Source organism: Mesoplodon densirostris, chromosome 1 (assembly GCF_025265405.1).
Source record: "Mesoplodon densirostris isolate mMesDen1 chromosome 1, mMesDen1 primary haplotype, whole genome shotgun sequence".
NCBI lineage: Eukaryota > Metazoa > Chordata > Mammalia > Artiodactyla > Ziphiidae > Mesoplodon > Mesoplodon densirostris.
In genome coordinates, this window is record NC_082661.1 from 104061542 (window position 1) to 104083564 (window position 22023).

Consider the following 22023-nt stretch of genomic DNA (forward strand, 5'->3'; position numbering starts at 1 on the left):
GAATTTAACTCCACTTTAAGGAAACAAAAACTGGGAATTATTAGTCCTATATCACAAGTATGGATTATGTAGAAAAGACAACCCATAGCCCCACACTCAAAGGACGCAGCTCTTGGCCCTACATCAAGGTCTTAGGAGATTTATATCAAGAAACAGCATTGGCTTAGAGGCTGAGTTTGGAAAACTCTCTTGACACCCATGTTAGGAACCAGTAGTGAGGAATTACCCACTGGTCAAACTCCTACTCCAAAATGATTGGTTTAGGGCTTCCCTGGTGGAGCAGTGGTTGAGAGTCCGCCTGCCGATGCAGGGGACACGGGTTCGTGCCCCGGTCCGGGAAGATCCCACATGCTGCGGAGCGGCTGGGCCCGTGAGCCATGGCCGCTGAGCCTGTGCGTCTGGAGCCTGTGCTCCGCAACGGGAGAGGCCACAACAGTGAGAGGCCTGCGCACCACAAAAAAAAAAAAAAAAAAAAAAAAAAAACAGATTGGCTTAAATTTGAAATGTTTAAAGCACATGATACCCCTTTTAGAATTCCTCCATTTAACCAACATTTTTAATTAACCAGCTACCAGTTCCAACTTCACTGGTAGGACGGCTTCTTGACCACCTTAAACCACAGCAGTTTGCCACGCTGCAGCCAAAGATGGGCAGGAGACAAGGAGAGAAGAGGGAGAGAAAATAGTGGATGAAGAATAAATTGCATTCGAGGAAAAATCCATAGAAAGGGATTGACTATTCAACCGTCAAAAATGGTACAAAATGTTGACCATCCAATGACTACTCTGTTTGAAATTGCCATTGAAACTGAGATTCACTCCTCCTGGCCTGGCACATCAAAGACAAGCATTTTAGTCCAGGCCGGCTGGATGGCACTTCATGTACCACTAAAGAACAATCCATGAAATTCCTATAACCATCACTACTGTTCTGGCTGCTTTGAGAGGTCTGCATTTCACCTTCAGTCTTGAAACGCCTTTCCCAACCTGCACTGTGCTGATGAAATACAAGACACAGCGTATTGAGACAGATCATAAAGTCAGTTTAGAAAGAAAAATAAAAGTAAACCAGAGCACAAAAACCAGGAGCTTCATGAACTACTGATTTCTCACATCTAGTTCTTTATCTTGTAGACAAACAATATATCAGTAAACAGGATTAATACTATGATTCTGTATTATATTTAAAAACATCAAATGAGACAATGAAAAAGAGCTATAATTGAGTCACAGTTTCTACAAGAAACAGGAAGAATTTTTTAAAACAGGAAAACAATTACTAAAAATAAGTTTATAAAGGAAAAATACATAATACATAATATTAAAAAAATAAAAACAGCATATAAAAATCATATATTCAATATGCTTTCCACAGTGGAAAGATTAAATGTATAAAACAAGGGCTTCCCTGGTGGCACAGTGGTTGAGAATCTGCCTGCCAATGCAGGGGACATGGGTTCGTGCCCCGGTCCGGGAAGATCCCACATGCTGCGGAGCAACTAGCCCCGTGAGCCACAATTACTGAGCCTGCGCATCTGGAGCCTGTGCTCTGCAACAAGAGAGGCCACGATAGTGAGAGGCCCGCGCACCATGATGAAGAGTGGCCCCCGCTTGCCACAACTAGAGAGAGCCCTTGCGCAGAAACGAAGACCCAACACAGCCATAAATAAATAAATTAATTAATTTTAAAAATAAATAAATAAAAAATAAATGTATAAACCAAAAGAAAAATAAAGCAAGCTACAAATGTGAGCTACATATGTAATTTAAATTTTTCTAGTAGCCATAGAAATTGATGAAATTGGTTTTATTAATACATCTTCTTTAACTCAATATAACTAAAATATAATTCACGTTATCAGCATATCAGAATGTCCATTTTTAACACGCTCCCCGGAAGTCTGAGAAGCACAGCCCTACAAAGTAATAGCTGGCTCTTGCACGGGGCTTAACAGGTGCAAGGCTTGAGGCTTGAGTTCCATCAACTCTTTTCATCTTCACAAGAATCGCACTAAGTGGGCACTATTACTACACTCGTTTCAGAATGAGGCATCTCAGGCACAGAGACGTGAAAGCCACAGTCTGAACTCACACAGTAAGTGTCAGAGCTGGTGCTTGGACGCAGGAACCGTGCTCCCATCCACACCCTGGACCCCGCGGCCTCCCCAGAGCCCAGCTCGGGAACAGGCTTAGGTTCCTGAGAAAACCTTCTCCCGTCAGTGAGTCATGCTGGCATCGGCTTTGCTGCCATGCCTCCCCAAATAGTATTGCTGAGAAAAGGCTGGATTCGAAATCAAAAGAATACGTTACAAAAAACTGTATTTTTACCTTTCCTACTGCCCTTGAGCAATCACATCTTCACTGGACCCACACCTCCTTTTCTGGAAAATGGAAATACACACTATTCACACGTTTAGGGGTATTTTAGGGGTTCCCTGAGGTCAGGTTGTAAGGATTAAATGAAATTATAAGTGAAAAAAGAGCAAGCATGATCTGTGACAGGTGGTAGGGACCCAGTAAGCACTGATTTCCTTCCATCTCCTTTACAATGATAATTACTGAGTACTCACTGGACCTCAGCCATGTGCTGGGGCCCAGGCAGAACAGAAACAAATGAGATGGGGCCGGCTTTCCTGCAGTTCCTTTCCTGGTAGAGAGATAATCAGCTGATTCATAGAGAAAGCAAATGTTAAGAAGAGAGTTGCTACATAACTGATTTTGCTCTAATTTTGAATAAAAGCCTCATTTCCCTGAGTAAGCAAATTAGAAAATAGCAAAAGGCAGAAAAAGCTGAATGGTCCATGAAAAATGGCATACGTGAGTATCCCCAGATTGCAAAAATAGTAAAAGAACTCCAAAACCAATTCTGAATGCAGAAAATCAAATAAAACACACGTTCCTGGACTATGTACATCTTTTTCTTCTTGGGGGGAAAAAAAGAATATTTACTCCCAGAAGAAGCATAGCAACGAGCATTAAAGTTTCAGGCTAAGTCATTCAAATTCAGAGTTAACCCAGAAAGAGGGGCAAGTCCCTAGGCTCTACTGTCATTGTTTTGCCTGCTAAATCATCTGAGTTTTTTAAAATCCAACTTAAGAACAGATTTCCATGGACCTGTAGCTCCAGCAATTTTCAAAGAACCGTCAGCCTCCTAAGAGAAGGCTACATTTATAGCCTCCCACTTAGCCATTACTAGCATCCAAAAAACACACTCAAAGGAGTGCCTTGGGCAAAACGTGGCCTTCCTTTCTTCCAGAATTGGGCTTTTATCCCCTGCCCCTGGAACCAAAAGTAACACAGACATCTGGTGACTCTTGTGACGGTGGGGCTTTAACTCACCAGCCACGGCTGCGGGATCTCTGGCAGAGGCATCTGGGGAGGGGCCGGCAGGCTGTTGGGGGTCTCTGGCTTCGTAGCATGATCTTTCACTTCAAAACCTGTACCAACCAAAACCACAGAACTGGATGAGGAGGAGAAGGAAGATAAAGATGGCACTGCTGGGAGCTATCACCTCCTCGGCCCCATACTGAACACATGGCAAATACATATTTATTTTCTCTAATCCTTTACAACAATCCTGCAGGGTAGGTATTCTTCTTCTCCATTCTACAGGTGAAGGATCTATGGCTGGAAAAAAAAAAGGTTGAAGTACTTAATTGGAACACTTGACAGGTAGAAACGATGGAGCAGGCACCAAAGTCGACATCCTTTCCAATGCCAGGCAGCCTCTCAAAGGCAAGCTGCCTCTCCCGAACTTCCACTCAGGTTAGTACTGATACTTACCCACGTACCAAGGGGGCAGACGCTTTCCTGGGAATCATTAAGTCTGCATCAAGTACCCTCCTAAGGTCCGATGCTGTAACAGACACGCTTATGGTTGACAAGGTTGATAATAAGCTCATACCCTCAGGGCATCATATTCAAGTTGGGAAGACAAACATACATACAACAGACTCTCAGAAACCGTGGTGAGCACTGTACCAGTGAAGGCAGGAAAGAGGAGGAAACTACTTTAATCTGGGCACAGTGGTATTTACATGCGAAGGACTCACCTTTCTAGATCTAGAAAAATAACTGCTCAACAATGATCACCTATGATGGGTCAAGCATGACGTTGCAGGCTGGGAAAAGACAAAGACTCTGACCTGCGGAAGCGACGACAAGACCGGAATTTTGGCAGAGGCCTGGAAACAATAAAAAAAGAGAAGAGGGCTTCCCTGGTGGCGCAGTGGTTGAGAATCTGCCTGCCAATGCAGGGGACACAGGTTCGAGCCCTAGTCTGGGAAGATCCCACATGCCGCGGAGCAACTAGGCCCGTGAGCCACAACTACTGAGCCTGCGCATCTGGAGCCCGTGCTCCACAACAAGAGAGGCCGCGATAGTGAAGAGGCCCGTGCACCGTGATGAAGAGTGGCCCCCTCTTGCCGCAACTGGAGAAAGCCCTCGCACAGAAACGAAGACCCAACACAGCCAAAAATAAATAAATAAAATAAAGAATTATTCTTTATTAAAAAAAAGAAAGAAAGAAAGAAAAAGAACAAGTGGAAACTCTACCATCAAACAATCAGTGGCTGAGTTTTAAGCAAATTAAAGAGCTGAAGAGAAAAATCAATGAATTGGAAAATAACATCCAGAACAAAGCACGGAGAGAAAAGGGGTTGAAACTCATTGGGCAGAGCAAGAGAGGAAGGGAAATCAAGAGAAAGCAAACAGCAACACCAGAGGCAGGAGGCCCAAACAGCAGTGTGTTCAGACCGTTAGTCTGAAGTGGCTGGGAAACAGGTGTATGCAGAGGAGATGAGGTCGAAAGAAATGCTACTTCTACTAGTAAAATCAACAGTAGGAAATAACAGTCAATAGTTGCTGAGTGTCTGTCGTGTGTCAGGCACTGCTTGGAAATGTTTTATATGATCTCGTCAATCCGTACCACATCCCTCCGAGGTAGGTGCTACTGTCCGCCCTTCTTACAGGTGAGGAAGCTGAAGCATCTAGGGATTAAGTAACTTGCTCGAGGTTACAGACTGGGTAACAGGTAGAGACAGAAATCAAAGCCCCTTTGACCGTATAGTAGACAGGCGTGACCACACGTCATAAGGGGCCTGGGGTTCAACCACGGGCAACGGAAGATACTGAAAGGCAGGGAAGCAGCAACATCATTTCAAAGTGAACTTTCATCTCTGTCTTTATCTTTATCTCTATCTCTGTCACTGTCTCTATCTATCCTACTGGTTCTCTCTATCCTACTGCCCCTCGGACATGGTCCTCATCCTGCACTCCTACCTCAGGAACTGGTCCCACCATCCACCCAGGGCCTCACAGAGCTCTCATTCAATCTGCAGCCAGATCTCTGAACCCACTGCCCAGACTGACAAGGTGAGCTTTCTGAAACGCAAATCTAACTGTGTCAAATCATGGCTTCGTACGCTAAAAATCAATGACTTGTACATTCAAATGGGTGAAGTGCATGGTATGTGAATTATATCTCAGTGAAGCTGTTTACAATAAACCTCTATATCTCATCCAGGTATCTCCTACCCAGCCGTCAGGATTCTAACACCATATCCTCCAAGAACTGCCCCTCCCCCCCAGACCCCCACTCTCTCTCTCACTAAATTGGTTTGGACCCTCCTCTTGGGTGTTCTCTTAACACTGATGCCCTCTCCCTGCTATTCTGTCTTACCCACTATGAACAAAAGAGTTAACACAGCAGGCCTGAGGCTGCTGTCTTTACAAGGGCTGGCATCTGGGAATGTGGCTTTCAGAAGTGTTCCCACCATTCCCTAATCGATAAGGTTGGTCTACTCTGCCTAGACTGTTTGGGCAAACAACACGATCTCACGCCAAACACCTGCTGTGATGGCGAATTCTGTGTGCCAGCCTGACCGGGCTCAGCGATGCTCAGAGAGCTGGGAGAACATCATTTCTGGGTGTATCTGTGAGAATGTTTCTGGAAGAGATTAGCATTTGCGTTGCAGAGCTCAAAAGGGGATGGTCCTCCCCGTGTGGGTGGACATCATCCAACCCATGGAGGACCTGAACAGAACAAACAGGCCGAGGAAGGGCGGGTGCACTCTCTCTGCTTGAGCCAAGTCGCCCATCTTCTCTCACCCTCGGACGCTGGCCTTCTTAGCTCTCTGACCAGGACTTGAACCATCAGTCCCCCCTAATGCTCAGGCCTTTGGACTCGAACTGAATTACAGAACTGGCTTTCCTCAGTCTCAAGTCTGCAGAGGGCAGACTGTGGGACTTCTGAGGCTCTGTAATCACAGAAGCCGATCCCTACAGCAAATCTCCTCTTTTATCTCTATCTGTATCTCTCTGTCCTATCGGTTCTCTTTCTCTGGGGAACCCTGACTAATACACCTGCTTTCCTGGGTGTCTGGGATTTTGGTACGTGCCAGGTGGAGGGTGCTTATGTGACCCGCCCCCAGTAAAGTCCTTAGGCACTGAGTCTCCAGTGAGCTTCCCTGAACAGAAACATTGCACACAGGCTGCTGCATTTTTGTTGCTGAGGAAAGAGTGTGATCTGTGGGACCCTCGTGGGAGGAGGAGCATAAGTAGCCTGCACATGGCCCCTCCAGACTTGGCCTGAGTCTCTTGCCCTTATAATCTGGCCTTGTATCCTTACTACCTGTGTGATGAATCCCAGGCATGAGAAAGTACAACTCCATGCTGAGTCCTGCTAGCGAATCCCCCAGTGTTGGGGCGCTCTTAGGGACCCGCCCAACACACCTACTTTAAGCCTAACCCCTAAGGTCTTTATCTTTCTAAACGCAGAGGCTAACACAGTACCTGGCACGTAGTAAGGCCTGCGATGACAACTCGATGAATGAATACATTCATTCATTCATGAATGTGTTTTGGAAAGATGAGAATTAAAGACGGCTTAGAGGCAAAAAGAGACTGGAAGAAGAAAGACTAGCAGTTTGAATGAGACATACCTTTGGATGACTGTATCCTCAGCAGGATGTCTGTGATAACTGCCTTTTTCTCCCTGACAGTTGAGGTTAGATATTCATGGTCCAGGAGTTCAAGAAAGAGACGAAGTTCAACGATTAACTCTTCCATTGCTGAAAACAAAGGAGAGAGGAAAGGTACTATGAGACCCACCAATTTGCAGATGTCAAAACACGAATGCTAAATTTTACTCAAAGTATTTCATTTTTAGCTTGATGGCTGAATATTGTTTTCCAACAGGAAACACAAGTTAGCTGAAACCGGGGCGTCTAAAAGATTCACGCCTCATCTTCTAGACAAATGTGCTCCTCCACCACTTCTGCTCTGAGGCAGAGGTGTTCGGCTGGGAGAAGCCCTGAAGCCACACTGCCAACAGATGGAGCCACGACCCGAGAGCCTGACAGCATCATCTGCTGTCAACTGCATGATATTAAATTTCAGTGTCAGGAAGGAGACGGGAGTTTAAAATGCCAAATAGTCTTCAGATAACTACTAGGACATGGGAACTCAACACCCAACTCTGTGTTTTGCAGGGCTGGCTCCCTCCCCAGGAAGACTGTGAGCGCTTTACAGTTACAACAACGATGCTGGGTACCGGGGAGGACCTCGATATAAGTTCAGATCCTGACTTCCATCGTGTCTTTTCTTTCTGGGATTACAGCAGACTTCCCCTCTGACACCCACAAGACTGCACCATGGGGCTGGTGTCAGCAGTTTTTACCCCATGATGTGAACCTCTGAGTGATGCCAACGCCCTTTGAGGGTGTCCACGAGGTCAAACTATTTTCATAATATATGACATTATTCACTTTTTCCTGAGCTAATGGTGCAAATGAAGGGGTGGTTAAACTTCTGGCATCTTAGTGCAAATCAAAGCAGTGACACCAAACTATACTATACTGTATCCCTCACTTACACACTAGCAGTAAAAATAAGTAAATAAATAAAAGTTTTTAAATGCTACTTTCACTTAAAAGTGTCTTTGATGAAGCAGTAAAAATCATTGCTTTCATTAGATCTCAACCCTGGAGGATACACCTCTATCACGTGCTGTGTGGTGAGGTGGGAAGTACGCATGAAACACTTCTCTTGCGGACTCAAGTACCACGGTTGTCTAGAGAAGAAGCATGTGTACAACCTTCTGAGCTGTGAGTTACACTAAGCCACTTTTTTCATGCAGCACCAAAGAAGAAATGATAGACAAACCGCGATTATTCAGACTTGAGTATGTGAGTGACATTTTCTCAAAAATGAACAAAGTGAGCTTATCATGTCCAGGTAAACAATAACAGCATTTATTGCCAATGACACAATTTGAGCTTCCGCGGGAAAACAGAATTTTGAACACGTGTATCCACCACTAGGAACATGACAGCTTCTCAGCAGAGACTTTTCCAATGAGATCAGGAACGACATTGAGGTACCTGATCTCCTGGTGCATAAAGCAGTGTGTTGACATTTGGAAGCTCTACACAACTCAGGAAACCATGATGTCATAAAAGCACACGTGGGTAAAGGTCCATCTAATGTGTAAAAATAAGCTGAAATATCTTCATGTAACAGAAAAGGAAGTGTTCTTTGATACAGCGCCAGATTCCACGTTGCAACTAACCTTAAGAAACTACCACTTGTTGAGTTTTGGTGTAGTATCAAAGAATATTCACAATTTTCTGAAAAGGCACTAAAATACTCTTGTCTTTTCCAAGTACATAGCTTTGTGAGGCCAGATCGTCTTTATGTACTTCCACCAAAACAGCGGTTCATCACAATCAGAATGCAGAAATAGATATGAGCATCCAGCTTTCTTCTGTTAAGCCAGATACTGAAGATACTTGTAGAAATATAAACAATGCCACTCTTTCACAAATTATCTCGTAATGCAGTTACTTTTCATAAATATATTAATAAATATCTTAAAAATCTGTCAGGTTTAAATTCTAATATGATAACTATCTACAGATATAACCACATAAATAAAAGTTCTTGAGGGTCCTCAATATATATTTTGAGACCAAAATGTCCTAAGCAAAAAAGTTCAAGAACGACTGGTCTATGGAATTCTTCCCAAATTTACAATTCCACAAGTCTACAACACACTCCAGAATACAAGATCCTAACTGAGGCCACCCTTTTATAATTACCAAAGCTCTCATAATTTTAGACAAGTGGGCAGAGAAATTGCAAATGAGTTCAGAGTAGGCGAGATGTGTCCGAGGCTGTTCACTTTTCCTAATTGGGCAATTTCCTAATTTCCCCTCTATGCAATGAAGGGGCTGGATTAAGTTAGTCTTTAGGGTCTTTTTCATTAGGAGAACAATTTCCCAATGATTCTAAGTAGAAAACAATCTCATCTATACTTTAAAAATGATGGGCTGCTAGTGTTATTCATAATAGCCAAAATGTGGAAACAACCCAAATGTCCACTGATGGATGAATGAATAAATAAAATGTGGTCTATCCATACAGTGATATATTATTCCGTCTTAAAAAGGAAGAAAGGGCCTCCCTGGTGGCGCAGTGGTTGAGAGTCCGCCTGCCGATGCAGGGGATACGGGTTCGTGCCCCGGTCTGGGAGGATCCCATATGCCGCGGAGCGGCTGGGCCCGTGAGCCATGGCCGCTGAGCCTGCGCGTCCGGAGCCTGTGCTCCGCAACGGGAGAGGCCACAACAGTGAGAGGCCCGCATACCGCAAAAAAAAAAAAAAAAAGGAAGAAAATCCTGACACATGCCACACCACGGATGAACCTTGAGGGCATTATGCTGAGTGAAATAAGCCAGACACAGAAGGACAAATACTGTATGCTTCCAATTCTATGAGGTCCCTAGAGTCATCAAACTCACAGAGAAAGTAGAATCGTAGGTGCCAGGTGCTGGGGCAGGGCGGGGAATGGGGAATGAGTGTTTGCTAGGGACAGAGTTGCAGTTGGGGACGATAAAAGTTCTGGTGACGGATGGTGGTGATGTGAATGTACTTAATGACACTGAAGTGTATACTCAAAAAGGTTTAAAATGGTAAATTTTATGCTATGTATATTTTACCACAATAAAAACAAAATCAACCTTGTCCAAAAATGGAAGGGCTACTAAAAGCTATAAGCAAAAATGTTAAAAATGCTTATGGGTCTATGTTAAACTTCCAGAACCCATTCTCCATCCCCATTCGTATACTCATCAAAAATGTTTCTCTTGCATGTAGCCAAATCATATTTATCCTGCAGGATTTCACTTGGGTTTCACCTAGCAGCATCAAAATATCTGAAGAGGACCAAAGACTGCATGCATCTGTCCTATCTCGTCTTCAACCTGAGCTTCCCTTACCGAGCTCCCATCGGGGATTTTATGCAGACCCCTCTGGGCTGGGAGTTTATCATAACCAGTCAGGTTCCTGCCCGGCCCATGCTCCTCATAGAGCAGCGCCCTAAGCTACAGGCTGGACTCTCGGCAGCTACATCTACACCACCGTGCCCTGCAGGCCACCTCCTGCTCCCAGGTCATAATTGGACCACCTTAACCCAAACTGGTCCATCAGAGTCTCCTTCCTCTATATCTGCCTGGGACAGGAACTCTTAGTCAGTTGCGATCTCTTGAACTGAAGACGAGTAAACTCCGGAGCTATGGAGCTGCCATGTTTCGGCATGTATGTGCCAGTGGGGCAAAGTCATTAATAGAGGAAGAAAGAACAAAGTTAACACCCTCATGAGCGCACACAGATACTCAGAGGCAAGAGAGAGGAAGCGCCGCACAGACAGGGCACTAGATGGATTCCTGAGACCTTCCTGGACTTTTCTCAGTTACCTGTGAACCTGGGCTGCACTGAATTCCCTGAAGTATCTGCATCCTTCTAATGAATTTTCATTTCATTGTTTATTAAGCTACTGTGTGCTTTTCTTTTCACCTGAAACTGCACCCCAAAGATTGTCAAACAAAGCTCTTTGCACCTCAGAAAGCAAAACATCCCCAAATCAGAGAGATGAAGTTGTTAGAAAAGTTCCTCCTTTCTAGGACCTGCATGGACTAAACAAACCACATTTTACCCTCAACAGGCCCTTCAAACACCTAAACTCACACCCCCTCTCTCCTAGCTTTCTCTAAGTCAACATCCTCCACAAGCTCCTCCCCCAAAAAATCCTCCCAAGTAATTGAATTCTTTTGTCTCTTACCAGCTGTACTGATAACCGGGTACTGAGTGACCTTAAGGTGTTTTTTTTTTCTTTTCTCAATATAGCTAGTCGGCTCGTTAAGAGTAGGCTTTATGCTTTACTTGTCTGCGAGTACCTTACAGCAGCCTAGCGGTACAAGCCACGTAGAAAGCATGCGAGGATTTTTGATGAGCAAATTAATAAAGTAAGAGAATTAATATTTTCTGAGAATCTGTTGTGTGAAAGTCATTGTCCTAGGCACCTACACATGACACTTTATTTAATTCTCACAATAATGCTGCAAAGACGTGATCGGCCCCCTACGTGGGGGAATTAGAAGCCACGGCCCATTTGTTTGCTTGCTTTAAACAAATGTTTACACGGCAATCACAGGCATGGGACACTTCTAGTCCCTTTACACATATGACTTCATGTGTGTTCCCAACAACCCCAGGAGATAGAAGCTGGTCTTATCCCCATTTTACAGGCAAAGAAACTGAGGCTCAGAGAGGTTGCCTAAGGTTGCTAAGCAAATAAGTGGCTGAGCCTCTCCAGGTAATAATATGCTTGCTCAGAGCCACACGGCTGGAACGCAACAGAACGAATCTGAATGCAGTTCTGACTCCAAAGGCCCTGCTTTGACTATTTCATGATAATCACTCCATGGATTACGTTGAGATAACACTGGCCTGGTGAGTGGCAATGGCCATTTTTAAAAAATTTTTATTGAAATGTAGATTATATATAGTTCTCTGTGCTATACAGTAGGTCCTTGTTGGTTATCTATTTTATATATAGTAGTGTATACATTTTAATCCCCAAACTACTAATTTATCCCTCCCCCCTCCCTTTCCCCTTTGGTAACCATAAGTTTGTTTTCACTGTCTGTGAGTCTATTTCTGTTTTGGAAGAGTGGGTAACTCCCCCGAATTACATCATCCTTAAAATGAGATGATTATTAGGTATCTCAGGATTGTAATGAGTCTGAAATCCATACAGAGGCAAGCACTTCACAAATGGTAGCTATTACCATTATTATAGCATACGCTCATCCTATTAGAACTTTACTTTAAGCCTTGGGATCCACAAACACAGCAAGTGGACATGACCCATGACTACCTGTCTTCTAAAACTAGGAGGTCCTTAAATATCTACCTCCGCCTTAAGAAAAGTCATGAAAGACTATTCTGTCCAACTCTATGCAAATACATTTGAAACTAGGTGAAATAGACAATTTCACAGAAAAGAATATAATTTACCAAACTCTATTTACCAAATTACAGAAAGCTTACACAGAGAAAGCAAAGAAAGTTATCAAAGAATTGTCCTCACAAAAAAAGTACCAGACTCAGATGGTTTTACAGGGGAATTGTACCAAACCTTAAACATCAAGACTACTATCAATACATAAATTGTTCCAGAAGATGGAAACAGATAAACAATTTTCCAATTCTTTTTTTTTTTTTTTTTTTTTGAGGTACGCAGGCCTCTCACCGCTATGGCCTCTCCCGTTGCGGAGCACAGGCTCCGGATGCGCAGGCTCAGTGGCCATGACCCACGGGCCCAGCTGCTCCACGGCATGCGGGATCTTCCCGGACCGGGGCACGAACCCGTGTCCCCTGCATCGGCAGGTGTACCCTCAACCACTGCGCCACCAGGGAAGCCCAATTCTTTCTTTTTTAGGAGTAGGTATAAAAATGATGCCTAGGGGCTTCCCTGGTGGCGCAGTGGTTAAGAATCCGTGTGCCAATGCAGGGGACACGGGTTTGAGCCCTGGTCCGGAAAGATCCCACATGCCGTGGAGCAACTACGCCCGTGCGCCACAACTACTGAGCCTGCGTGTCGCAACTACTGAAGCCCGTGCACCTAGAGCCCATGCTCCACAACAAGAGAAGCCACTGCACTGAGAAGCCCGCGCACCGCAATGAAGAGTAGCCCCCGCTCACTGCAACTAGAGAAAGCCTGCGCAGCAACGAAGACCCAAAGAAGCCAAAAATAAATAAATAAAATAATTTTTTAAAAATGATGCCTAAACCTAGTAGAGATAGCACAAAAAAGAAAACCAAAGACCAATCTTACTTATATCAGTGCAAAACTCCTAAATAAAATATTAGCAAACAGAAAACCTTAATAGCACACATGACCAAATGAAATTCATTCCAGAAATGCAAGGATGACTCCACATTACAAGATCTACTAATAAAAACAAACAAACAAACAAACAAACAACAACAACAACAACAAAAAGATCTACTAATATACATTCACCATATTAATAGACCTAACAGGAAGATCATATGATTCTCATCATCCACAAATGATAAAAAAGCCTTCAAGAAAATTCAATACCCATTCTTGATTTTTTTAAGTCAACACAATGGGAACTGATATGTACTTCTTTAGTTTGATGAAATACATGCACTAACTGTTATAGGCTGAGTGCTTGCATCCCCTCTGCCATTCTGTTGAATCCCAACCCCCAGTGTGACGGCGTCAGGAGGGGGGCCTCTGGGAGGTGACCAGGTCATGAGGGTGCAGTCCCCATGACCAGGATCAGTGTCCTTACAAAAGAGGCCCAAGAAAGCGCTCTCACCCCTTCTACATGTGAGGACACAATGAAAAGACAGTCGTCTGCAACCTAGAAGAGGGCCTTCAACAGAACTTAGACCATGCTGGCACCCTGACCTTGGATATCCAGCCTCCAGAACCGTGAGAAATGCACTTCTGTTGTCTATAAGCCACCCTGTCTGTGGTATTTTGTTACTGTAGCCCAAACAGACTAAGACATTAACATAAAACAAAAACTGCATCTTGGGGCTTCCCTGATGGCGCAGTGGTTGAGAGTCCACCTGCCGATGCAGGGGACACGGGTTCGTGCCCTGGTCCGGGAGGATCCCACATGCCGCGGAGCGGCTGGGCCCGTGAGCCATGGCCACTGAGCCTGCGCGTCCGGAGCCTGTGCTCCTCAACGGGAGAGGCCACAACAGTGAGAGGCCCGTGTACCACAAAAAAAAAAAAAAAAAAAAACTGCATCTTACTTAATGAGGAAACACTGCAGGCATTCCCAGTAAGGTCGCAAACAAGTCAGGGAAGCCCATTTCCCCCACCACTTCTAACACTGCACTGGAAGTATTAGCTAATGCAATTAGAAACTTCAGAATAGAAAAGAATAAAGTTATCTCTATGTGCAGCTGATGTGAAATTATACCTAGAAAACCCAAGAGAATCAATGATAAAACTACTACCAGAAAAATGTTAATAAAGTAGGATATATAAAAACTATTGCTTTAGGGCTTCCCTGGTGGCACAGTGGTTGAGAGTCCGCCTGCCGATGCAGGGGACACGGGTTCGTGCCCCGGTCCAGGAGGATCCCACATGCCACGGAGCGGCTGGGCCCGTGAGCCATGGCCGCTGAGCCTGCGCGTCCGGCTCCGCAACGGGAGAGGCCACAACAGTGAGAGGCCTGCGTACCGCAAAAAAAAAAAAAAAAAAAAACTATTGCCTTTGCACGCGATGTTTATACCAAACAATAAACAGAAGGTATAAATGGAAGAGAAAATTCCATTTAAAAAAGCAATTAAAAAAGTGAAATACTTAAAATAATTTAGCAAGAAACATGTAAAACTTACAGAAGAAAAATTTTAAAACACTCCTGAAAGATAAAGAAGGAAACTTGAACAAACGGAAAGTACCCCTTGCCTTTAACAGAACAACTTAACATCCAAAAGATGGCAACTCTTTCCGAGGTAACAGCTAAATCTAATGCAAGTCCAATAAATATATAACAAATTTTGTTTTGTTTTGTGTCTCGAACTAGACGAATTAATTCTAAAAGGTTCATAGGGAAAAATAAGGGATGCCTAAGAACAATGAAGAGGATCCAGCCATATCCTCTATTAAAACATAATATAAAGGTTCTATCATTTAAATGGTGTTATATTAATACATAAATTCCCAGTAAGATCAATAGTATAGAATACAAAGTCCAGATATAGACCCAAGTACATATAGAAATATAGCCTATGATAAAGCTAGTATCTCAAATCTGTGGGGAAAAGATGGACCTCTTGATGACTGGGGTCGGGACAACTGGTAGCCATTTGGGGGGGAAAAAAAAGATAAAATTAAGTATATCTTACACCAGAAAAAAAAACACCAAAGATACCTGAGAATGTAAATGAAACCATTCCAGTCCTAGAAAAAAGAGTAGGTGAACTCCTTTGTAACCTTGGTATGGGAAAAGATTTTTTAACTCTGACTCAAAATCAGACGTAAAAGACAAGACTGACTGATGAGACTATAAGAAAATAAAAGTCTAAGCGCCTAGAATAAGGACTGAATTACGGACTGCATCACCTACACCCGCCCTGCACAGAACTCACACAGACAGTGCATCCCATAAACTCCTGGGGCCAATGGAAAATTCCTGGCCTGCCATGCACCTGCACTTTATGCTGACTGTCTCCAGAGGCTGGGTCCAGGGTCAGGACCCTGGAGAACTGGTTTCATAAAATCCCATCTCATCCCTCTCACTGAGGACCACTGGGCTACGCTGCAGGCGCCTCAGAAAATTGCCCTGACTCCTACATTCATTCTTCTTTTCAATAACTTCTCCTGACCTTGCAGCAGAATCTTAACTCGCCCTTGCTTATTTTTCCAGACCCCTCTTTCCACCTCCCACCCACAGCTCTTCTGAATGACTCAGTTTCCCACATTCACCAGGCTTGCTTTTGCCCTGGACCTCGGCTCGCACGGCTGCTCTCTGCGCTGTGCCTTAACCCTGTGCGTCCCTGTCTCGTCCCCAATACACCCCACACACGTCTTTTACCAGTGACCTCTTACCTAGTGACCCTTGGAGACTCTAGGCCACCTGCATTGCTGTTCTCACCTCATGCTGTAACGACGGGTTAATCTGTCCCTCCCTCCACCCGTCACGAGGCAGGCTGAAGTCGGGGACCACGTTTGACTTCTCTCTGTACCTAGAACGCTGAGCACACCGCCTGACACGGAAGCTCGAACACAGCAGACACTCAGTATGCGTTTGGTGAATTAATTCACTTGCTTGCTCCTGGATCTCCATAATAGACAAAGTTCCTGAGATTTGTTCTGAGGAGAAAGTTGCAGAGAAAAATGCCATGGATCGTCCTCTAACAGTTAGTAACTGCGTCTCCTGGGATATTCTTAGAGCGTGCACATCAAAAGTGGTAAAAGAATGGTTCTGACAAGTTCACGGTCTCAGTTTGACCAGCACCTGGTCAGGGCCCTGTTCTGCTAAGGTTGCAGAGACACCGCAGGAGAGCACTCGGAAGAGGCTTAGGGGCAGGACTGGTGTGGCACTGAGCCACGCGGCCAACACTCAGGCAAAGCACTTGCGTATTTTCCCTTATAGGGTTGCAGTTAAGACTCTTCATGCAGACTCTTCCAAATATTTCCACAGCCTCCGCAGATAATCCACATGGGCTGCCTAAAAGTTGATCTGAGAAATCTCAGAAAAGCTGCACAGCTGTAGATGCTGTCTGGCTGGAAAGTTTCCTTCGGCTAGACTACATCTAAAATTCCTTCAAACTCTAGATGACCGCTGTTTGAGAGACCAGATGACTCTGAGCACAAACCACTAAGCTTCTTTGACTCCTGGGGCCCTCGTCTGTAACTTGGGGATAATAACAGTTCTGTGTCAGCAAGACTGCTGTGGAGAATCCAGAAGCCACTGTGAATAAAAGCCTCTGAGTTCAGGGACATTCAATCAAGGCTAGTTTAATTTGAATCTGAAAAGAGAAAGTAAATAAGGTCTCTTCTCTACTTGTCAGGTTTCTGAACAGGACTTAGGACAAACACAGCTTAGTTTCAGCACTGACTCTGAATCTTTAAAAGCTTTATCAATATCCTAAAGGAAAGTCTGTGTCTTTAAAAGGGTAGGTGCGTACATGTACATTCTGAGTCCTGAGACTCTTCCCTTCTGGATTATACACAGCCAGCAAGAAGTCCCCAAAGGCACTGGTATAAAAATCCACAGAACAAATTCCTTCCGGAAATTATCATGATTCTCAAAGGTCAGACTAATACAGGGATGGATGATGCAAGCCTTAATAGAAATATCGTTCTATTGTTTTGTAGAAAGTAAAAGACAAAACCTAGATCTGGACATGTTTTTTTATTAATCATAATAATCTGTGTAACCTGACACCACCACAGGAACCAGATTTCCTGATTCATGAAGCCTGATTCCTAGGCTGCTATAAGAAGACTTGACACAGAAACTAACATACCACTGTAAAGCAATTATACTCCAATAAAGATGTTAATAAATAAATAAATATAAAGAAGACAAAAACCAAGCTGGTTGCTGACAATAGTTTTAAATAAGATATCAAGAGCAAATATTTTCATTCCACTTATATCAGTTCAATTTAATTTAGTAACAAGTTGTTAAACGTGAGCTTGTTTAAGACACTGTACTCAATGTCTTCAAAGGCAAGTCTCTGACATCCAAGGGTTCACAATCTAGAGTAGCAGATAAACATCTGGACTCACAGAACCATTATCCTATGAAAGACAGAGTCACGGGTGGTCAGGAGAAGTGCCACTGATGGAGCTCTATCTCTGAAAAGATGATGTATTCTGGCAGCGGCACTAAGGATGAACTGGTGTAGTGAGAGGCTTGAGAAGGAAGAGGCACACTCAGTCAAAAGGATATGGAGAGATGGGGACATATGTATATGTATAGCTGATTCATTTCGTTATAAAGCAGAAACCAACACACCATTGTAAAGCAATTATACTCCCACAGAGATGTTAAAAAAAAAAGGATATGGAAAATGACAGCCATAGGAGGATGGAAAAGAAAAATGCAAATTGATGCTCTATTTATTGTAAGATATTTAAAATATTTACTAAAAAAACTCGCAAAAATACCTGAGGGCATAATTGTGGGGTATACAATGATAAGCAAGACAAACATGATCTTATATGCACATCAGAGAGACAAACAGTATGCAAATAAAAACAGCCAGAAATTATGATGGATACTATGAAAAAAGCACCCACCAACAATTTTGTGTCAAAGTTTCTGGCTCCAAATCCCTACTTCATCTCAGATGTCCTCTGCTTTTAAGAACGGCTCTGTATGCACAACAGCCAAAAGGTAGAAGCAACACGAGTGTCCATCAGTAGATGAATGAGTAAATGAAATGTTTTATCCAGACAATGAAATATGATTCAGCCTTAAAAAGGAAGGAACTTCTGACACATGTTACAACAGGGGTGGACCCTGAGGACATAATGCTAAGTTAATAAGCCAGCCATAAAAGGACAAATACTGTATGATTCCACTTATATGAGGCCCCCAGAGTAGTCAAACTCCTAGAGACAGAAAGTAGGATGGTGGATGCCAGGGGTTGGAGGAGGGGGAATGGGGAGTTACTGTTTAATGGGTGCAGAGTTTCAGTTTGGGTAAGATGGAAAAGTCCTGGAGATGGATGGTGGTGATGGTCTCACAACAACATGGACATACTTAACGCCAATGAACTATATATTTCAAGATGGTTAAAATGGTAAATTTTGTTATATATATTTACTATGATTTTTTATAAATAAATGAAAAAAAAAGAATGGCTTATTTCCTGGGCTCATGAACACACAAGGGCTCCCAATCACCCACTGAATAAAGTTTTAACCTTGTCCAGCAGTAAACCTCTTGTCAATCCGGCCCCAATGTCCTTAGAAACTCATCACCTGCCACATTCCACCTTTCATGTTTTGGTGTGGCCTGATCCAGCTACCATTCATTTTCAGAACATTCCTTGTGTTCCCGCCTGACCTTAGTGCACGCTTTTCTGAAACACCCTCGCCCTGGCACTCACCTTCTCTACCAACCAAGATTTCTGTAGGTGCAACCAAATGCCACCTCTTCTGCAAAGCCTTCCCAAACCAACTCAGTGGAGAGGGAATGCCCCTCATCTATCTACTTATTTTTCAATTTGTCTATAAAACAATAAACTCCTCACTAGCAAGGGACAACTGAAAAGTGAAAGAAAAAGAAAATCCAGTACTACTTATAATAATAGCATTAAAATACATGAAATACTTAAGGATAGATTTAACAAAATAAGTGAGATGCCTATAAACTGACAACCAAGAAACGTTGCTGAAAAAATATAGTGAAGATCTAAACAAAAGGAGAGATACCATAGTCATTGATTTGAGAGGTTCTCCCCCCAAATTAATCTATAGACTCAACACAATCCCAGTCAAGATCCCAGCAGCTTTTTTTGCAAAAGTGCATTGACCAGCTGATTCTAAAATACATGAAAATGAAACAAATTAGAATAGCCAAACGCTGGCTAGAACAATGTTGGAGAACCCAAATCACCTAGTTGCAAGGCTCAGTACAACCTACAATAACCAACCTACAATAACCAACCTACAATAACCAACCTACAATAACCAACCAGTGTGGTTCGGCGTCAGGACAGATGAGCGGAACAGAACAAAGTCCTGAAAGAAATCCCCACACAAATGGCCAAATGACTGCTGACAAAGATGTCAATTCAACAGGAGAGGACAGTCTTGGAAGAAATAGTGCTCAAGGAGTGGATCCCAACGTGGGAAAAACTGAACTCACCCCGTGCATCACACCATACACAAAAATTAACTCCAATGGACCAGAGACCTAAACATAAGAAGTAAAACTTCAAATGTCTAGCAGAAAACATAGGAGAAATTATTTATGACTTTGGAGTAGGCCAAGATTTCTCAGGACACCACAAATACTCACATAAAAGAAAATAGTTAATAAATTGGACTTTTTGAGAGAAATCATATCTGCAATGCACGTGGCTGACAGAGCACCTATATTCAACACATACTCGCAATTCCGAGAAAGTATACAGATAAACAACCTAATTCTTTGCCTAAAGAATCAGGCCAAGGAGCTAAATACATTTCACACACGAAAAAAGACACAAATGGCCAATACGCACATAAGAAGATGCTAACGTCATTAATCATCAGGTTAATGCAGATTTACATCGCGAGGTACCCCTATATATCCGCCAGAATGGCAGGAATGGGAAGGACTGCTCTTATCAAGCCTGGGCAGCAGAATCCTCACTCTACTGCTGGGAGTCCACAAGGTACAACTTTAGGAAAGTTGGCAGTTTCTTACAAAGTTAAATGGACGTTTACTATGTGATCCAGTAATTCCCCTGCCAGGTATCTACCCAGGAGAAATCATTGCACATGTCCACACAAAAACACTAGCAGCTTTACTCATCATAGCCCAAAACTGCACAAAGCCTAAATAGCCAGTAACAAACATACCAGTAACAAATTACAAAGTATTCATACAATGGAATATTTCTTAGCAATAAAAAGAAACAAACTATCCAATGCATAACTCAGAGGAATCTCAAAAGAGAATCTAAGAGAAAGAAGCTAGACACACAAGAGGCATACTTGTATGATCCCATTTTTATGAAATTCTAGAACCAGCAAAACTAATCTGCGCTAACAGAAAGCAGATCAGTGGCCACCTTGGTCTGAGCAGGCGATGGACACGTTCCTCTGTCTTCATGGACGGGGACTCGGGGCTGAAGGTAAGTACATTCGAGGTGGGGATTAAGAGTCAGAGGGAAAAAAGAGCCTAGCTGGTGAAGGTGAAGTAAAATTACACAGAAGACACTCTGCATATTTCATCTGATAATGCTGGATAAATGGAATTTTAAGAAAATCTAGGTAAATGGAATTTTAAGAAAAGATTCTGCCACACAACAGCAATAAACAGGGAGTAAGAGCACTGGACTGGCTTATTACATGGAGAGCTAATTCTGCGTTTACAAGGAAGAAAGCAGGGTTCCTAATCTTAGGCAGAAACTCAGAAAGCTCTAATGAGCTGAGTTCTCTTCATTATCATAAAGTTGCATTGTATCTTTATTCATGAATGAGTTTTCCTTCTAATCAGAAGAAGGAATACAAACAAAGGGGAAAGGAAAAAAGGCTGCACGTATAAACACGGTCTCGTTGAAACAACAGGCTTTATGTTCGTGTTATGGGTGAGGTGGATGAATGCAGCCCACACCACTGGGAGGAAGGAACAAATTTCACCCCAACCAGTTCTATCTCCTTCCAAAGGTGACAAGACCCTGCTGCAGTGCAAGCCTCTCCGCTGGGCAGGTGGAGGGGAGACGTCTGGCTACATGAGTTCACGGTCCCTCTCCACCAGGCAGGGAGACAGGCCACGTGCCACCCCTGGGTCCCCAAAGACCCGGCGAGGAAGCGAAACCCAGGCAAGGTGTGCAGGGAGGGAGACGCTTCGCAGCCCCCAGCCCTGCACCCCCCCATCATGCATCCCTCCTGTGGTCAATTTCACACAGAAGCAGCATTTGCTAACCCCAGCGTCTGCCATCCTACTGGCTGAATTGTCCCGACATGACAAGGGCTCCTTACCTAAAACTCTGGGTTCACAGATGTAGCCCTGGAAGCTCAGGGAGGAACAGGGACTTCCAGGCCCCAGCCCAGCTGATGGCACACGCGTGTGTGTCTGGTTGAGCCAACAGTGCGCTTGCCCCTAAAGCCCCTGGGGACGGTGCTAATTCAAGCCCTCAGGCACAAAAGGGGCCCTGGCACCACCTCTAAATGGAGAAGCATCGTTTAAAAAGACACTGAGGCCTCTCTGCTCAGAATGAAAGATTGTCCCGCCAGCCTGTGCTGCAGCCACCAGCTGCCCCCGTCGGAACACCTAAGGCTCTGCAGATGTCCAGAGTGACCACTGGGACAGCGGGCTTTGTGGAGGAAGGAGCGGCAAGAGGTTCCAGGGTGAGAAAGCTGCTCACAGAGCTCTGCGCTCCCTGAGGGGAGAGGAGAGGGAGGCCCAGGGTCATTGGGATGCGCTGCCAGCTGTAAGATGTCGTGTTTCCCATAACTGAGGCAAT

At 43.9% G+C, this 22023-nt stretch overlaps 1 protein-coding gene across 4 annotated transcripts in view; it reads right to left on the bottom strand.

Annotated features, from left to right (window-relative positions):
- AFAP1 (actin filament associated protein 1) overlaps positions 1-22023 on the bottom strand; it is a 156916-nt gene that overhangs the window by 91263 nt on the left and 43630 nt on the right. For 3 of the 4 annotated variants that reach the window (XM_060106427.1, XM_060106401.1, XM_060106419.1), the window contains exons 2-3: positions 6941-7069; positions 3339-3436 (exon numbers count right to left, since the gene is read on the bottom strand). In XM_060106427.1, coding sequence (XP_059962410.1) covers positions 3339-3436; positions 6941-7067 — 225 coding nt within the window. In that variant the 5' untranslated portion in view covers positions 7068-7069. Of the gene's footprint in view, positions 1-3338; positions 3437-6940; positions 7070-18139; positions 18222-22023 lie in introns of those variants that run through there. The other variant, XM_060106411.1, reaches the window with a different exon arrangement.